The sequence below is a fragment of the Barbus barbus genome (assembly GCF_936440315.1).
Source record: "Barbus barbus genome assembly, chromosome: 28".
NCBI classification, from domain to species: Eukaryota; Metazoa; Chordata; class Actinopteri; order Cypriniformes; family Cyprinidae; genus Barbus; species Barbus barbus.
Window position 1 is genome coordinate 8,150,027 of NC_136756.1, and position 19,602 is coordinate 8,169,628.

The 19,602-nt window shown below is 36.6% G+C and overlaps 2 protein-coding genes across 5 annotated transcripts in view; both read right to left on the reverse strand.

Moving 5' to 3' along the window:
* Window positions 1-2,746, reverse strand: part of cabin1 (calcineurin binding protein 1) — a 115,566-nt gene extending 112,820 nt beyond the window's left edge. The window contains exons 1-3 of the mRNA XM_079382768.1: window positions 2,711-2,746; window positions 813-857; window positions 586-681 (exon numbers count right to left, since the gene is read on the reverse strand). Coding sequence (XP_079238894.1) covers window positions 586-681; window positions 813-815 — 99 coding nt within the window. The 5' untranslated portion in view covers window positions 816-857; window positions 2,711-2,746. The remainder of the gene's footprint in view (window positions 1-585; window positions 682-812; window positions 858-2,710) is intronic.
* A 1,848-nt stretch (window positions 2,747-4,594) lies between these two features.
* cep78 (centrosomal protein 78) lies at window positions 4,595-18,060 on the reverse strand. 4 transcript variants are annotated; one of them, XR_013782197.1, is made up of 18 exons: window positions 17,934-18,044; window positions 17,729-17,763; window positions 16,565-16,837; window positions 16,138-16,307; window positions 15,132-15,204; window positions 14,855-14,958; window positions 14,525-14,699; window positions 14,314-14,427; window positions 10,531-10,595; window positions 10,354-10,447; window positions 10,177-10,279; window positions 9,981-10,023; window positions 9,420-9,557; window positions 6,435-6,512; window positions 6,186-6,340; window positions 5,899-6,037; window positions 5,394-5,460; window positions 4,595-5,296 (listed from the first exon to the last, which is right to left on the reverse strand). XR_013782197.1 is itself a non-coding variant. In XM_079382323.1 (17 exons), the coding sequence occupies exons 3-17, from the start codon at window positions 16,818-16,820 to the stop codon at window positions 4,907-4,909; spliced, it is 2,097 nt and encodes a 698-aa protein (XP_079238449.1). In that variant the 5' UTR covers window positions 16,821-16,880; window positions 17,729-17,763; window positions 17,934-18,060; the 3' UTR covers window positions 4,595-4,906. The 4 variants fall into 4 exon arrangements, 3 of the variants coding, with proteins under 3 accessions (XP_079238449.1, XP_079238448.1, XP_079238450.1); XM_079382323.1 differs by lacking the exon at window positions 5,394-5,460 and having other exon boundaries at window positions 16,565-16,880; window positions 17,934-18,060; XM_079382322.1 differs by lacking the exon at window positions 5,394-5,460.
* Between the last annotated feature and the right edge of the window lie 1,542 nt (window positions 18,061-19,602).

Consider the following 19,602-nt stretch of genomic DNA (forward strand, 5'->3'; position numbering starts at 1 on the left):
TGTGTTTACTTGATTATCCATGCATTAGTTTTTAGAAAGATTGTGTTAAAATGTGAGCATTAAAAATGATCTGTCAGTCTTTTGATGAAGGTTTATTTGTACATCTCTCAACCATCATTGTATCGCACTGCATTATATGTTTTGCCTCCACAATAAAAAACTAAGACATATTATTGAATTTTATGTAAGTGCTCTGCTATACTGTTATAAAGATCTCACTGATGTGCAATGATTACAATCATAATTTCATCTTACTCTTTGGTCAGATAAATAGCAGCATCCACAACAAATTGCATGCTTTTTGCTCAGTTTGGGCCTCTGAATAAAAAAAAAAGGTTTTTGAATCAATAAATATGAGCTACATATATTCTCCTATATTATATTATATAAGCCATAAAAGCCTGATCTATCCAATATGATACTCAACAAAAAACACATGCAAATGTTTATGTACATTTTGCCAAAAGGTTCAATAAACAGTTCCATTGAAAACAAATTAAAAATCAGGGTTTATAGGGTAAAATTTTTTAAATAAATACATGAAACATACCAAAAGGTAAAGTTACTTGAAAGCATCTGACTCACCTGGGCTTCCTTCGTTTGACTTGGTTTAGTGCTTCTGAAGGCGTCTTCATGTTCATCTGCAGCCTGAGATGCTGCATTCAGAGCAGCTATCCGGATCTGTGATTTGTAGAAGTTACATGAATACAGTGAGCAAATGAAATAAACAATATGACAGAAGCAGGTCAAACGCTCATATGAGGAAGTTTAGGTTAATAATAACAATGCATAAAACATATAGAGTGACTTACCATGTTTCTTATTTATTAAAGATCATTCAGTCCAATCATCAGCTTCTGTTGTTGTCAAGAAAAAAAAACTATTTAAATAAATTTGTTAACTGCATCAGAATCCAGAATCACTATGTGTAGGCATCTTTACACAGCAAAGGCGGCACTGAAACCAAATCTGAAGTGGCATAAAACCACGAAAATGTGCATTTACACAGACCGTTTAATGCTGTTCTGAAGCGGCATAAATGCATTTACACAGGAATTAAAACAGCATTGCGTCGCCTTTGATACTAGGGACTGAGGTGGGTCAGACCCGGCGTATTTTAGGTCTGCTTTTATGCGGCATTGCATCTTTACACTGAATTCTGAGCAGACACAGATCCGCTTTAGAGCAGCCTTAAATTGGCTGTGTAAAGATGCCTATAAGATGCCTATAAGAAGCTATGAGTACTTACCAAAAAATGGAAGAAAAAAAAAAATTAACATTAAATTGATTTGAGCAGTGCTAGTTATCTTTTTTCCACAGAAAAAGACTTTACCACACAATGTCAATCAGAATCTATTACAGAAAGGCATTATGTTTAGGGCTGCAAAATGATTAATAGATTCAAAATAAAAGTTTGTTTACATACTATATGTGTGTGTACTGTGTATATATATATATATATATATATATATATATATATATATATATATATATATATATATACATACATACATGTATATATTAAGGAAAAATATGTTATATTTATATGGAAAATATTTATATTTATATATAATATACATTTTACAAGTGTTTACATACAAATATTTTTTAAATATATACATATATGTGTGTATTCATATGAACATAAGTATGCACAGCACACACACATGTAGTATGTAAACATTTTGCACCCCTAGTTATATTATTAAATTAAATGCTATACTACACTTAAAAAAATATTGGCATATCATATTACTGTATATTATTACATTTCTACACATTTATTGATTTTTCTTCTTGATTGTCCCTTGTACCTAATTTAGAAAAGGGGCATTTCAGAAGATTTTCAGTAAATGCATCAAATTGTTTGTGGCATCAACAAGTACAAATGGAATGAGTTATTCTTATGCATCCAGCTGTGGTGTGGAGGAAATCTGTGTAACTTTGTGATTGTGAAGGGAATTTCAGAATATGCACGGAGTACAAATAGCATGGATTACACTGTGATGTGACTACATGTGTGTGACTGTAAAAAAATACTATTTGCACTTACCATAAACAAGATGCTATTTGTTGAAATGTACACTTCAAGCAAACAGTATCTACCACTATTTACACTCAGCATAAATTTATTCGACATTTTTTACACCATACTTTTTTTATAATTCACCTCATGCCTTAGGGTATTTTTGTCCCCAACAATCGGACAAGATTACCTCCTCTAAGATATACAATGCCATGCGATAACAATCAAATTGGCCAGTGTTTCCATTTCCCCAGACAGTGTGTTGTATATGCTAAGCTGCCAATAACATGGCAATAAAAGTACATTGTTCTTGAGGGAGCATTTTCCCCATGACATTATTGTGCACTGATGGGAATCAAGGCGGATTTCACTGTTAGCTTGATTGACTACCAAACCATTCATCAGATGCTGCGAAAACATGTAAACAACGGTGTTGTTGCACACATTGGTAGTGTTATTGTTAACAGCGCTATATTTATCAACCCCATACCATACAATAACAACAACATGCTAACAATGCTAGCAGCACAAGCCCAGCTGACCTTACAAGAGAAACTGTGTTTCTATTCAACTCACAATTTCCTAATACTTTATAAATGTAGGATACTTTCGCGCCGAGTCCAGCTGCAAACTTGTGTTTTGTGTTTGCATTATATGTTGTTTTGATGGAGAGCTGCTACTCACCAGCTGCATGCAGGATCTTCTGCTCGGAGGAGAGTCGCTGAAGTCAGTGTCGAGCGCTGCGATTGGACGACTGAGTACACGCGCGCCTGCACACAGCCAATCACGTGTCAGATCTCAGTTTTTAATATTCTGTTTCTCAATCAATCGTTGGAGATTCACCAGTGTAATAAATATATATATATATTTAATGATGATAGATAGATAGATAGATAGATAGATAGATAGATAGATAGATAGATAGATAGATAGATAGATAGATAGATAGATAGATAGATAGATAGATTGATAGATAGATTTGACACTTTTATCCACTAAATGAGCTCATTTCAAATTTGATGCCTGCTACAGTTCTAATTTTGAAAAGATTCAGCTGGGAGAACATCTAGCAACTAATTAAGTTAATTGACATCAGGTCTGTAACATGATTAGCTATAAAAGGGATGTCTTAGAGAGGCAGAGGCTCTCCAATCTGTGAAAGAGTGCATAAAAAGATTGTGGAATACTTTAAAAACAACGTTCCTCAACGTTAAATTGCAAAGGCTTTGCAAATCTCATCATGTAAACATGGTTCAGAAGCGCTGTCGTGTCCTGTGGGCCAAGGCTCTTTTAAAATGGACTGTTTCAAAGTGGAAAAGTGTTCTATGGTCAGACGAGTCCAAATTTGACATTCTTGTTGGAAATCACAGACGCCGTGTCCTCCGGGCTAAAGAGGAGGGAGACCTTCCAGTGTGTTATCAGCGTTCAGTTCAAAACCAGCATCTCTGATGGTATGGGGGTGCATAAGTGCATACGGTATGGGCAGCTTGCATGTTTTGGAAGGCACTATGACTGCTGAAAGGTGTATATAAAGGTTTTAGAGCAACATATGCTCCCCTCCAGATGACGTGCATTTCAGCAGGACAACGCAAAACCACATACTGCAGCTATTACAACAACATGGCTTCGTAGTAGAAGAGCCTGATTGCTGAATTGTCTGCCTGCAGTCCAGATCTTTCACCTATAGAGAACATATGGCGCATCATTAAACGAAAAATACGTCAAAGACGACCACGAACTCTTCAACAGCTGGAAACCTATATCAGAAAAGAATGTCACCAAATTACAACACCAAAAGTCCAGAAACTCATAACCTCGATGCCCAAACGTCTGTTTTCAACTGTTTTGAAAAGAGGAGATGCTACACCATGGTAAACATGCCCCCGTCCCAACTATTTTGAGACCTGTAGCAGGCATCAAATTTGAAATGAGCTCATTTTGTGCATAAAATAAAAAAAAAAAAATTCAGTTTAAATATTTATGTTATCTATGTTCTATTGTGAATAAATTTTGGCTCATGTGACTTGAAATTCTTTTAGTTTTCATTTTATTCAAATTTAAAAAGCGTCCCAACATTTCCGGATGGCAAGTTCAAAAATATGTTGCAATACACAATTATTAACAGTGTTGGGGTAATGCTTTATAAATATTGCGAGTTACGTAATCAGATTACTTTTAAATTTGCATTACTTTTAAATTTACAAGAGTTACTTTTTCAAATAAGATACTTTGTTTTCCCATTTACTTGCACTTCTCCTGTTCTTGCGTTGAGATTGAAGTAAGAGCAGAGGCACTTCCTCGGCTTGTCAAAAGCCATCTAATAATATTAAGTGGCTTTATTTCAAAAATACTATTCACACTTTATAGTAATAATAATTAGTAGTAGTAGTATCATTTATTATAATAGTATTAGTAGTAGTATCATTTATTATAATAGTATTAGTAGTAGTATCATTTATTATTATTACTACTATAAAGGGTGAATAGTATTTTTGAATAAAATAGCACCCTGCCAAATTCAAAGACTAGAAAAATCATTACAACAAATAATTTGCAGAAGGCAAATTTGATTTCACTGTTTTTAATCGATCACAAATATTAATCAATTTAGCAATCACACAAATCTATAAAAAAAAACAAGTCTTAAATAACATTCGTATCACTGAACTACTAACATACCATAAATAAAACTTCATAATCTATAAAACTAAACAGCATTAATATCTTGTACCTGAAATGTCATATAGAACATCAACCTCTCAAACAAACAAATAATAACAGGATTCTCTCAGCATGGTTCTCAATACACACTGGAGAGATAAAGATGACAGCAGCCATGGAAATTACACGAGAACCAAGATCTCTCCAGCTGATTGAGCTCTAAAACCCAACCAATCCAGCAGTGCTTCTCTGGCTTCCTGAAGCACTCTGTCCGCCTGAACCCAACTGAGACAGACTAGATGCTCTCGAGTCAAGAGCCGAGCACACGGATCCGTTCACTCTGGAGGACTTTGAGGCTTTGGACTGATGACTGACACTACTGACTGAGCGAGAGCCTCCGCCGGCCCTCTGGTGGTTTGAAGAATAAGAGGACTCTCGGCTCCTCTCAGGGGCCTCAAACTCAAGCGGCTCCTGTAAAGGTGGGGAGGCACGACACAAGCTGACTGGACTTAGAGGCACTTCCTGTTGGGAATGAGGCCGGGGAAAGTCTTCAGTGATAGCAAGAGGTTCTGAATGAGTCCTGTATTCAGGTTGAGGGATGTCTGCCATCTGTGTGGTGATTAGAGAAATAAGAATAATATTGTAATTAAATACTAATAAATGTAAATATTAAAAATTAATAAAAATAAATAAATAAATACACTACCATTTAAAAGTTTAGGGTTGAAAGTTGTATTAATGTTTTCCAAAAAGGTCTCTTCTGCTCACTAAGGCTGCAGTTATTTGATGAAAAAATAATTAAAAACAGCAATATTGTGAAATATTATAATTTAAAATAACTCTTTTCTATTTTAGTATATTGTAAACTATAATTTATTCCTGTGATCAAAGCTGAATTTTTAGCAGCATTACTCCAGTGTCACATGATCCTTCAGAAATCATTCTAATATGCTGATTTGCTGCTCAAGAAACGTTACTTGATTATTTGATTATTTGAAATAGAAACCTTTTGTTGTATTATAAATGTCTTTTCTGTTACCTTTTTAAACAATTTACTGCATCCTTGCTGAATAAAAACATTAATATATAATATATTAACTGACTTCAAGCTTTTAAATAGTAGTTAATGAATCATAAAACAAACAAATAAATGTTTCTTTATTTTTATTGAATAATTTTTTTATGTTTTTGTTTCTCTTATTTCTACTCACTGCTAAACTCTCCCTCCTCTCCTCATTTCTCTGGTTTTCTTGGCTGACGTGTGTCCTCTCTGTTGAAGAGAGCTGAGGATGCCCAAGAAGCCCGAAGTCTGATTGGTCTATTCCAGCCATAGACGCAAACTGGCCAAGCCTAACGTGCAGCAAGAAATTCCCAATCAAATTTTGAAGATTCAACATTTTAAAAACAGTATGGCATCAAGACATTTGATGAAAAGAGGCATAAACAGTAACGCATAAATCATTCAGTAGATAGTGGTAAAATGAGAGATGAGGCAGACCCAGCATCTTTCAGCAGGTCTAGGAATGCGTGGAATTTTTGGAAGGAGGATTCGATGCTTTCCAGCACGTGCTCATCCTCCAGAACAGAGGCGCTGAGATGGGCTTCAGACAGGGATCGATTCAGACTGCGCAACCGCTCATTCTCCAGTTCCAGCTGCAGGAAGAGACATATTAATTTAGTCACATAACTTTTACTTTCTGAATGTTAATTTTCATTTTACAAGCAGAATAACTGGGGATGCTTGTACCTCCACCAGGCGAGAGTTGGTTTTCAGCCTGTTGTTCCTCTCCTCTGCCAGCCTCAGACGACACTCTTCCAGCTCCACCTGTGCGTGAAGAGAGGAACTGCGCTGTATTGGCCTTTTACAGTGGCATCAAACCATTTCACATCTCATACATTTAAGCCACGCTTAAAAAAAATAATAAACATTTTAAAAAAAATCGGATTGTCATTACATTACACTAAAAAATATCAAAATCTTGTGCCACTGTATGTATATTATTTCAACTTTGGGCAATTTACTGAAATCCTATATAAACTACTACTACTTCAACCAAATTTTAAAATGTATCTCCTCCTAGACCTTTAAAGCTACAACCACCAAACTCAGGTCAGACCTTCAGACTGGTCTGACTCGGTATGCTATATCTTTTCTAACTAATCCGGCTTACGGTTTTCGTAAACCAGACTATCAAAACCACCTAAAATCCCATTGACTTTCATTGAGGGGGTGAAAACTTTTATACAATAAGACTTAATGTGTTTAAACTGTTTATTGCTATAGCAAAGCTAAACAACTCCCTACTGAAAAAAAACTGATAAAACCAGCCTAAACTGATTGGCTGCTTTGGCTGGTCTCCCAAGCTGGTTTTAAAGTGGTTTTGGCTACTTTTTAGCAGGTCAGGCTGGTCTTAGCTGGTTTTTAGCTGTATTAAAATTAGAAACATGCTAGTAACTTGCTAATCATGCTAGCAACATGCTGGTAACTTGCTAATAATGCTAGAAACATGCTAACAACATGTTATTAACTTGCTAAACATGCTAGCAACATGCTAGTAACTTGCTAATCATGCTAGCAACTTGCTAGTAACATGCTAATCATGTTAGAATCATGCTAGTAACTTGCCAATCATGCTAGAATAATGCTATTAACTTCCTAATCATGCTAACAACATGTTAGTAACATGCTAATTATGCTAAAGACATGCTGGTAACTTTGCTAATCATGCTGGTAACACCTTAGCAACCTACCCGGGTACCACAGCAACCACCTAGCAACACCCTAATATTACCTTAGCAACCGCATAGTAACACCTTAGCAACCACACCGGATACCATAGCAAGCGCCTAACAACACCCTAGCAACCCCTTAGCAACCACCCCGGATACCTTAGCAACCACCTAGCAAAACCTTAGCAACCACCCCAGGTACCATAGTAGCCTCCTAGCAACCGCCTAGCAACCACCCCAAGTACCATAGCAACCACCCTGAGTGCCATAGCAACCGCTTAGCAACACCTTAGCAACCACCTCGTGTACCATAGCACACGCCTAGAAACACCTTAGCAACCACCCGGGTACCTTAGCAACTGCATAGCAACACCTTAGCAACCACCCCAAGTACCCTAGCAACCGCATGGCAACACCCTAGCAACCACCCCAAGTGCCCTAGCAACCGCATAGCAACTCCTTAGCAACCACCCCAAGGACCCTAGCAACCATCCCGGGTACCTTAGCAACCGCATAGCAACTCCTTAGCAACCACCCCAAGGACCCTAGCAGCCGCATAGCAACACCCTAGCAACTACCCCAGGTAAATTAGAAACACCCTAGCAACCAACCTAGAAGCCATCCCAAGTACCCCAGCCATCTGTTTTTCTGTCTGTTCTTTTCTGATAGACTGTATTGCCTTTAAACATTCAAACTTTAATCTTTAAAACTATTTTATGTATTTCAAACTACTTCAAACTTCAAGCTTTTAAAACTTTTACAAACTTTCTGGCTAGGCTCTTTCAAGCCAACTTAAAGTTTGTCTTCAAACTTTACTATCTATTTTTTTAGTTATAAATCACAATAAAAACTAAATAAATGTTTTGTCATGATATAATTTATCTTTCCTACTTTTCATGAATTAGATTTTTTATTTCCCTGCTGTCCTAGTTTTCAAACTAGAAAGTAATCATAGAAAAGAGTGTTATTACATGATTATTACATATTTAACTATAATAATCTAAACAGAAGGAAATAAACATAAGCAATAGCAATATTTATTGTATGAACATTTATATATTTTTCAAAACATTTGATGGCCCAGTCATTTACCACCAATCTTTTTATTTTGGGTTTGTTTTTTGTTTCTTTAAGTTAGTGTACTTGTTTACAGCAGTGTGATTGAAGAGCTAGAGATGAAGTATTAAGCATTAAGAAAACAAAGAGGTGTGCATTTCCAATCAACTGGTGAAATTTGCTGTTAATTTACTCATTGAGGCTATCCAAGATGTAGATGATATTTCTTCAGTAGAACAGTAAAGAAGATTTTTGGCTGAACTCATGGTCGTTGGTAATTCATAAAATGCAAGGCAGTGCTTACCGTCAAAAAAAAAAAAAAAAAGCATATCAGGCAACACAAAAATGTCTCGTTCACGAATGAATCATTATTTTTAATCATTAACTGGAGGAACCAGTTCACCAAATCAGACTGAATCATCTGAAACCGTTTGTGCCTCGAGCAGCACAGATCTACAAGTTACTCAATCAAATCTCACTTTCAGATGCCTGACAGTCACTCCAAATCAGAATTTGCCAAAAGTAAGTACATGATCCTATGATGCTGGTTTTTGCCACTCATTCAGCGGTCCAGTTACTCCAACAGTCACTGAACTGAGAACTGAGCTGCTGATAATGTTGTAAATAAAGTTCATTTTCTTGCACAGACTGATTGGTTCGTTTCATAAGACCTCAATATATCATCAGGGACCACTGGTATTAATTTTGTGCCGCCTGATATGCTTTTTGACCCTCAAAGTGACGGCAGCTATTGACTTGCATTTTATGAATTACCAAGCACCACGGATTTAATCTTCTTTACTGTTCTACTGAATCCATGTGACCTCTTGAATAGTCTCATAACTAAAGTGAAAATTTGTTTTATTTTTTTCTAGCTCTCTTAACAAGCTTCCTCATTCAGTAAACACACGAGAGAGAACAATAGGACAGGCTGTTACTGCGGCACCTGTAATCGATTATTCTCCCTCTGTAGTCGTCTGAACTGGTAGCTTGTGATTTTCTCCTGAGGACCCGGTACATCTGCACCATCCACCTCCTCCGACTCTGACTCCGTCTCAACGGTTACCCGCACAGAGGTGGGGTTCTGAAGAAAGCCATCATGACATCCTCAACATATTCCACACAAAAGGTCTTTGCACAGTCTGAAATTCTCGTCCGAAATTTTTGCACGTTAAAAAAAAATAAATACGACCTCACATTGTGTCAATCACGTTTACACACTACCTGAAAAACTTCCGTCCTCATTAATAAAAAAATTGATTTCGATCTTTTTAAATCTTAAATGCGTTTTCGCATCGTAGCAAGCATTTTGATCGGAAAAGATGACGAATACGAAAAAAAAAACGCCAAAACGCATACGAAAATTTCGGACTCAGTGTGCAAGGACCTTAACATTAAAACTAAAGAGTTTAAAAAATGCAACTCAACTTGCAAGTCAATTTACTAAATGTATAATAGTCAACATAAAAATTTACATGAAGAAATTTAGCAATAAAACCATCCTTACTTGAAAACTCTGGTCTATCAGCCAATCAGCCTGTGATGCACCTCTTTATGGACAAAGAGAGACACATTCACGCATCTTATTGACTTGAATGGAAAAGCAGAAGGATTGAATTGCTTCTCATACATCTGGAACAGTTCCTGTTCAACCTGTCTGAAATCTATCCTACAATTGATATCGCTAACATCTTTGTGCTTACCTTTGTAAGCCAGCCCGTGCAGCAGTGCGCCATGGGACGTACCCCACAGAACCAGGCTGAGGAGGCCTCCACACAGTGTTTACAGACGACGACCGGCGAGATCCTACAGAGAACGACATTAAATGGTCCAAAATAACCTACAGAACAAAAAAGACCTGGCCAGATTAATGCACATACCAATTCGATATGTAGCTTTTCCTGCATTCTTCCTCCTTAACTGCCGTGATTGATCAAGAGTGCTTTTGGGAGAAGAAGGTTTAAGCCACAGATACTGAAACACAACACATCGACAATGAGTTCATGTATCCAATATCCAATAATCTAAAACATTTAAACATGCAGAAGTTGTCTGACCTGTGAGTCATGGCTTTTAGAGTTCATGAGAACTTTTTTGAGCACAGCCTTCACCACATTATTATCTAAAAGACAAATGACAAAACAATGTGATTTGGAGGTCTACCTTGCTGTATCAGAGTGCACGTGTTGACCAGGTACCATTATCATTTTGTTCATTAGAATATTATGTCAACATAAAACCGCATTCACAACCCATTTTGTCTGTAATGTAATGTATTTTTAAATGGACTAAAATATTAGATGATAAAAAAAAAGTATAATACCATTCAAAGGTTTGTAAGAAATCAGTAACATTTCTCTGAAAGACATGGACTTTAAGTGAAATAAAATGATAGTAAAAAGATTCATAAAGTTACAAAAGATTTCTACAAAAATATAATAATGATATAATAGCCCAACTGTTTTCAACATTGATAATAACAATATTTAATGTTTCTTGAGCTTCAAACCTTTTTTTACCATTTATACAGTGGTGGACAGAATTATTGACACCATTGATAAATGTGAACAAAAAAGCCTGTAAAAATTAATCTACATCATTAATCCTTTTAAAGTTCACAAAAACTAAAATTAACCTTTCATTGAACTAAACCAATTGAAAATGGGAGGAAATCTCATTATGAAAAATGTTTTTCTCAAACACACGTTGGACACAATTATTGGCACCCCTAGAAATTCTTATGAGTAAAATATCTCTGAAGTATATCCCCATTCATATTCACAATTTTGAGCACTCCAGGGTGATTATGAACATGAAATTATCCAGCCATGGCTTCCTGTTTCACAGAAATATAAATAGGACAGGGCTCCAAACTGCGACTAAAATGGTCGCATTTGCGACCAAAAATATTAATTTGCGAGTGAAGTTTTTGCTGAGGTCGCCACTGGCGACTATATATAATTTGCATGAAAGGACTTTTTTCCCGATTGTTTTGCGCTCACATCTTCTGCTATGTTCACGTATTAAACTTACATAAGACGATGCGCATCAAAGTTTTACTGGAAAAGAGTTTCAAACAGTCCTCGTCTCTGCCGCACACAGTCTGCTGAACGCAGTGAGAGAGACCTGAAAGGGCCTGTTTACACCTGGTCACTTCATGCATTTTCTCTGATCGGATATCTATATGATTTGTTAAAACGTTTCCCCATTTACACTTGGCCACATAAATGTGTCTTCGCAAAACGGATATAAATCCGTTCTTCAATTCCCGCTTCATATGCAAATATAACGGAGTTCACGTCAATGAAAGCAATGGATAATTTTATTAATTATCAGCTAATTTCAATATCAAGAGAGCGCGCGGCATCAGCACTGGAAAGATAGGCTAGTCTCACTACTTTTAATGAAGAAGATTGTGTGTTGAGCGTCTGCGGCTTACTTTCAGGTTCATTTAGTTTGCGCGTCGCTTGCTGAAGAAATACTCCGCTACTCATCCGCGGTGATGCTTGTTGCATTGCGCTGTCATATCTGACTATAACATGCCATATAGCCTATAAAACGCTCTCACACGTCTATTATTTTAATATTATGGGAGGAGTAAAATTACCATATGTAGTTTCAACAACCAGATGCATTTACACTTGTCCGGTCGATCTTCTTATCGAGATCTTATTCTATATGCTGTGTTCTGTTAATGCATGGACTTCCTGTTATTTGAAGCGCACTTGCCATCCAGTAATCGCAAAAAGCTTTGTGCTGTCTTACTTTTTAATAAACAAAGTATCAGCTTTAAAATGCTACGAAATTCAAATGATGCGGTTTGGGTGCTCTTTAATGCGGACCACAAGCGCACACTGTCGGTAATATAAACACCAGTACCCCGCGTCCACACGGTCCGTGTATGCGTCCGGATCACGCGAGCGGAGAGTATCGCACAATGCGCAGGCGCGATCTCTTTAGCTCCTCAGTTAAAGCAGCAAGTGAACCCATTATATATTTCGATTTACTACTATAGTATGAAATGAACATGATCAAAAGGTAGGCAATAAGAAAGCCTATAGTACAACTTACTGAAATGTTTTATGTAAAAGCTGTGTTTAAACTGAGGAAATGTATAAAGCTTGTAAACATTGCATTGTAATACATTTACCTCAGAATAACCACTCAGTGTCCATAAACTCATCAGTCAGCTAGAAAAATAACTATAAAGAGGAGCGTTTTGCTATATTCATGCGCTGTTGCATATTAATATTTTTACTTATTCTGTTGTACATGATTCAACTCCTCCTATAAAATAGCATTTCACTAATGAAGAAAAACAGACTGAATGTGTGAAAGACCTGACAACATTTATAGGATGCACTGCACTCAGTTGCCAAGTGATGCTTATGGTCCATGATATTGGTACAGATTCTGTATAACGAACAATTCTTTGTGACTGTATATTTCAAGTTGTAAAAGACATTTAATTCACACTTTAAGTGAACCTTAGTCCCCCGGTCGACCTGATCATCTACAAGATGGATTAAAATGCTGATAAAGCCTAGAAAAGATAAGACATAAACACATGACAAAATGATTGAAATGTTAAAATAGGGGGGGAAAATAAAATGATAATAATAAAATAAACCACTTTTATTCTGTGGCACCTAAAAAAATAATTTGGCGCCTAAGTTTTTCTTTTATAGGAGCCAATGGCTCCTTACTCGATTTTTTTGTCTGGAGCCCTGATAGGAGGGAAAACAAAGCCCAAATTCCCTTAATCATCCATCACAATGAGAAAAACCAAAGAATATATATCTGATGTGCAGTAAAAGATAATTGAGCTTCACAAATTAGTGAAGTGGCTTTAAGAAAAGAGCTAGAGCAGTGAAACCTCCCATTTCCACCATCAGGGTAATAATTAAGAATTTCCAATCAACATAAAATGTTATGAATCTGCCTGGAAGAGGACGTGTGTCTATATCGTCCTAATGGACGGTGAGAAGGAGAGTTTGAGTGGCCAAAGACTCTTCAATGACAACAGCTGGAGAATTGCAGAAAAGAGTTTAGTCTCGGGGTCAGAAAACCTTTAAAAACAAAAATTGTCAAACAGCCCCTACATCACCACATTTTGTTTGGGAGGGTTTCAAGAAAAACTCTCCTAGCTCATCCAAAAACAATCTCCAGCATATTCAGTTGTCAGATACGATTGGAACTTCAAATGGGACTGGCTTCTATGGTCAGATGAAACAAAAAAAATTAGCTTTTTAGCAGCAAACACTCAAGATGGGTTTGGTGAACACAGGGATTAAAAGTACCCCATGTGTACAATTAAATATACTGCTGTATTTTTTATGTTTCATGGAGCTGTGAATCTAAAGGATCTGGAGTGATTCTGGATGAAGGAATGGTCTCTGATCTCCTGTCAGGTGTTCTCTAACCTCATCAGGCATTATAGGAGAACATTTAGAGCTGTTAAACTGGCAAATAGAGGTTTCAAAAAGTATTGAATAAAAGGGTGCCGGTAATTGTGGCCAATATGTATTAGAGAAAAACATTTCATAATGATATTTCCTCCCATTTTAAATTGTTATTATCCAATGAAAGGTTACATTCTTGTGAATTTTTTAAATAAAAGATCAAAAGAATTAACAATGCAGATAAATTTTCACAGCCTTCTTTGATCATATTTACCAAGGGTGATATATATATAGATATATATAGATATATATATATATAAATAGAAAATAGATATTTAACATTTTTTAAATTTAAATTAAAACTATTTTTACTGTTCTTCTAATAAAACAGTTTTGGCAAGTATTTAAATCTCATTTAAAAAATAAAAACTCAATTACCGACAAGCGGGTTTCTCCTGATGTCAAGCACACACAGAGTGGAATTGGACTGAAGCATCTGCTGTAGAATTTGAGCTCCTTCATTCGAGATCCCACAACGCTGCAGGTCCACCGCTAGGGCAAAATAACACGGGAATGTGAGTGTCTACGTACTTCTGATATACAGTATATGTATGTGTGTGTGTGTGTGTTGAAGAGTGACTTGTCAAACCTTTGACCCAAAGGTCCTCTGTAAGCTCGCGGGAGAGTGCCATCACTCCTCGGTCTCCGATCAGGATGTTGTCGTTGAGAGTGATTCTGCGCAGTCCGCTCATTGCTTCAAACTCTGCTTTCCTGTAGCGCAAAGTCTCCACCCACGCCGTGCCATGCCGTCTCATTGCCTGGTGCTAAACAACAGATGAGCCTCATGAATCTGAGGCGGTTCTAACTTTGTATCATGACACTTAAAGCAGATCGCTGTTTTTCCACAGGTAATTCTTTTGGAGAATTTATTTATGTAGATTTCCAGGAATCAATCATGTTAACAAATGTTCACTTGTACCTTTATGATGTTCGCCATATGCTCCGCTCCCTGCCAGGTGATATTACAGGAAGTGAAATCCACTGTCTTAATCGTTGAGGAATATTTCACACTCTGACAGATGACTGAATGACAGAACCATTTAACAAAAAGAAAACGTTTTTGCATTAATAACTCATACATACAATAATTTAACACAAGCACATGTACAAAAACTCAATTAAGATTCTGACAGATAATGAATGACATAAATGAATGAATGATCAATGTCATAATCTGTCTGATGATTTTAACTCACCTTCCAAACCTTGATCTGCGATTGGACAGTGTGCTAAAGACAGATGATCCAATGACACACTCTTAGCTAAACCCTAAAGGGAAATTACAGTGTTAATTGAAAAAGTTCTCAGACAATACATAAAAAGATTTAAATATATAAAAACTGTACAATAAAAATGTTAAAAATTTCATTTTTAAATGAAATATAAATGAAGCAAATGGAAAATAAAACAAATTTAAACAAATAAATCAATAAAAAATAAAAATTAATAAATAAATACAAAAAATAAAACACTAAAGCAAAAATGAATGAGGCATTAATATAAAATAAAATATTATATATATTAAAATAAAACAATGTATGAAATAAAATAAATGCAAAAATAAAATACAAAAAAAAACCATCAGAAATAAAAACTAAAATAAACAAATACATAATTTAAACAGATCTTAAAACAAATTAAAAATTACAAAAAAGAAATTAATTAAAAAAAGAAATACATATATCTATCCATACATACAAACATTCACACATTATAATGTGACCCTGGACCAAAAATCCAGTCATAAGAGTCAGTTTTTTGGAAATTGATATTTATACATCATCTGAAACCTGAATAAATAAGTTTTCCATTGATGTATGGTTTGTTAGGATAGGACAATATTTGGCTGAGATACAACTATTTGAAAATCTGGAATCTGAGGGTGCAAAAAATATTAAATATTGAGAAAATCGCCTTTAAAGTTGTCCAAAAGCAGTTATTAGCAATGCATATTACTAATCAAAAATTTATTTTTAATATATTTACGGCAGGAAATTTACAAAATATCTTCATGAAACATAATCTTTACTTAATATCCTAATGATTTTTGGCATAAAAGAAAAATCGATCATTTTCATTTTGACCCATACAATGTATTTTTGGCTATTGCTATAAATATACCCGTGCTACTTATGACTGGTTTTGTGCTCCAGGATCACAAATAATCCATATCAAAGAGAGAAGCTAAATATTACACTCCACCTTTGTGAGAGCCGTGAGGTCCCTCTCTCTCAGGGGCAACCCGTGCAGCTGAAGGGTCTTTAGGCTGCTTGACTCACACAAGCACTTTTGCACAGCCTTGCACAACTGAAAAGTCATATTCTTGGAATGAACCACAGGGGTCTTCTTCTTACTATGAGATCTGTAAGAACCTGAGAAGATAAAGACACTCCATCATAATAAGATTCACCGCACTGATGAGTTTTGATGAACCAGGACAGCTTCCTCAGCTAAAACATGGCTACACAATATGTTTCTTTGCCATTAAATTTCAATTACTTTAATTAAACGTTCTAGATGGCATGCTGTACATTACATAACACATGTACAGTATAATGCATTTCCAACAGATGCTTTTTGTGCACTATATTAAATAAAACAGATGCTGTGCGCTTGTCTGTTTACTAACTTTGAGCTCCAGTGCTGGTGAGGTGGCAGCTCTTGATAGCAACATGCTGGAGGTGTTTGTTGATGGCCAGGGCTGACAGGATGGGCGTCCAGTCCGTCAGACTGATGTGATCAGGGTTAAACTCTAACATCCCCCGACTCAGGCTGGCTTTCACCGCACGGACAGGAGCTGATCCCTGAGCCGCACACACGTGATCATAGTAACCTTCAAAATCCTGAGTGCCCCTCCGACGGATCTGCGCTGGTTCCAGCATCATGCAGCCTAAGACAGATCCTGCATGGAAAAATGCAAGATCTGCTGCTGTTGTATCTAAAAGCTGTAAGTTCCCACAAATGACAACCCATGAACTATGACCATTGTGTGCTGGAAAAAGGCATGGAAATGCAAAGTACGTTTTGTAATAATGTCAAATTAAAAATGTGTAACTTTCAGTACATTTTAAATTACGTTTTAATGATCTTTTGTCATGCTTTTTTTGATATGCTGACTAATATACTAAAGCATATGTAATGTACTTAATTATAAGTTTTACTCTAGCATTATGCAATATTAAATTTCAAGTTAATACATTTACTTATAATGGCAAATGCAAAATTATGTGTAATTACACATATTCAAATACATGACACACAAATTTCAATAGAAATGACATTAAAGTATATTTTAGTTCAGCAGTACAATTTACCCATATTTCGAAAACAATAGTAATTATTAAATTGCATATAAAGATGTACTTAAGTGGCTCAAAAAGCACTCTTAAGTAACTAACTAACTGTATTTAAATATAAACTACAATACATTTTCTTTTAATGGTAAATAAATAACATGCATTTAAGTGTCCAAAAACATTGCATTCAGTTTGCACAAAAGTATATTATTTAAATATGTATTATTTGCATAATAAATACTCTTTTTAAAGGTCTGCTAATGTGTATTGATTTTGCCAATCATAGAAGAGATTATTAACACAATTGTTTTGCATGTACAGTAACACAAACAGAGAGACAGTGAACAATTATCATGTAGAATTAAAATAGAATTAGTCCACTTTAGCCTCTGGTTACACCTGGGAGTCTTTTATTGTAATAAATCTACTGTAAATCACTTAAAGTACGAAACATTAGAAGATCCGTCTCTGTTGACAAGAAAACAATTCTCACTTACTGTTTGGATCCTGATTGCTGAAGACTTAACTCACGCTGAAATACAAATACAAGCCAAAAAACAAAAACAAAAGCGTGTATATAGTTAACCAATGCGCGTGCGCATCTGCGACAACAATAATGAATCTGGTGCTGTCTAAGCTGACAACAGCAAGCGGTTTAAAGCTGATTTAGTCTTTTTCTTTCATGTGTTATACGCTTGTTACCTGTTTGTTAGTGCTGTTGTCGTGGTTTCCACTCTAGAGACTGATAACCCACCTGACCCAGCGTGTCAAAACAAACCGCGGCGCGGCCGTTTGAAAGAGAAGCAGCGTCTCATTCTGCGCGTGACTCTCTATCTGCGCTTCTGCGCTCAGCGCCACCTGCTGGAGGGAGTTACAACAGCGTCTCTTAAAGAGCCACTTTATGGAGATAGGTATAAAGCAGGAGTGGGGAGCGTTGATCCTGGAGATCCCTGCAGAGTTTAGCTCCAACCCTAATCAAACACACCTGAAGCAGCTAATCAAGGTCTTCAGGATGCAGTTTTTTCCAGGGTTTTTCAGGGTTGGAGCTAAACTCTGTAGGAGAGTGGCCCTCCAGGATCAGCATTCCCCACCCCTGGTATAAATGAAGGTCGGAGCCGGCTGCAAATGGGCTGGGCCTTGTTAATATGCCCTACACCAAACCCAACCTACTTGCGGCATAAGTCCTCCCACTTGGAGATCTCCGGGCTGCAGAGATATATACTTGACTTTATGGGGGGAAAAACCTTGCTTTTCTGTTTGACTGTTGTTTTGAAGTGAAGTGAAGTGAAGTGAAGTGAAGTGAAGTGACATACTACCAAGTATGGTGACCCATACTCGGAATTCGTGCTCTGCATTTAACCCATCCATCGTGCACACACAGCAGTGAACACACACACACCATGAACACACACCCGGAGCAGTGGGCAGCCATTTATGCTGCAGCGCCCGGGGAGCAGTTGGGGGTTCGGTGCCTTGCTCAAGGGCACCTCAGTCGTGGTATTGAGGGAGAGAGCGCTGGACATTCACTCCCCCCACCTACAATCCCTGCCGGCCCGAGACTCGAACCCGCAACCTTTCGATTACGAGTCCGACTCTCTAACCATTAGGCCACGACTTCCCCAATGAGTATGATGTGCTGCATCCGCAAGTTATTTAGAAATCATCACGGTTGCATCAGAACAACAGTGCTATTGTAGAAAGCTGAATGCAAATGGACATATAACTATTAGTACTTGATTAACATAACAGCTGAATGTGAGGGAATCATACAATTAGAATTAAATGAAATTGAATTGGTTTATTTATTGTTCTTCAGCGGCGAGAAAGAGAGAACATTTCTTGGTGAGAATGTGTTGATTTAAGAGCATGGAAATAAGATGCCTGACTCTCTCCATGTATTCTGAGGCCCTTTATTTTTACTTGGAAAGTAGTTGCAAATGTTTTCCTTGCTTACTTTGACTACAGCAAGCAAAAAGGACAGAGTTTTGCCTAACTCCAGATCTTTCTACGCAGAAAGCGCTCTTTAATTGTGTCCAGCATTTTTATTTTTCATTTTAAATATTCTAATAATCTCAGAATCAGAAACAACTCTTCCCTCTCTGCTCCTGGAAAAGCCATGTCTTGTACATTCATATTACAATATGCTGTGATGTGAGTTGGGTCAGTTTACATGTAAATATAATCTATGGTTCCATCATGAAATCTGTAATTGGATTGTGTCTTTCAGTAATGCAAACTGAACTGATCTTACCATCATAAATCAATGAAAAATGTTGAAAAAAGATATTAGGACTCCATTCTAGAAACAAAGCAAAGAAATTCAGCATTGAGACTGAGCGCTTGTCTGAAATGAATGATTATGATTATGACT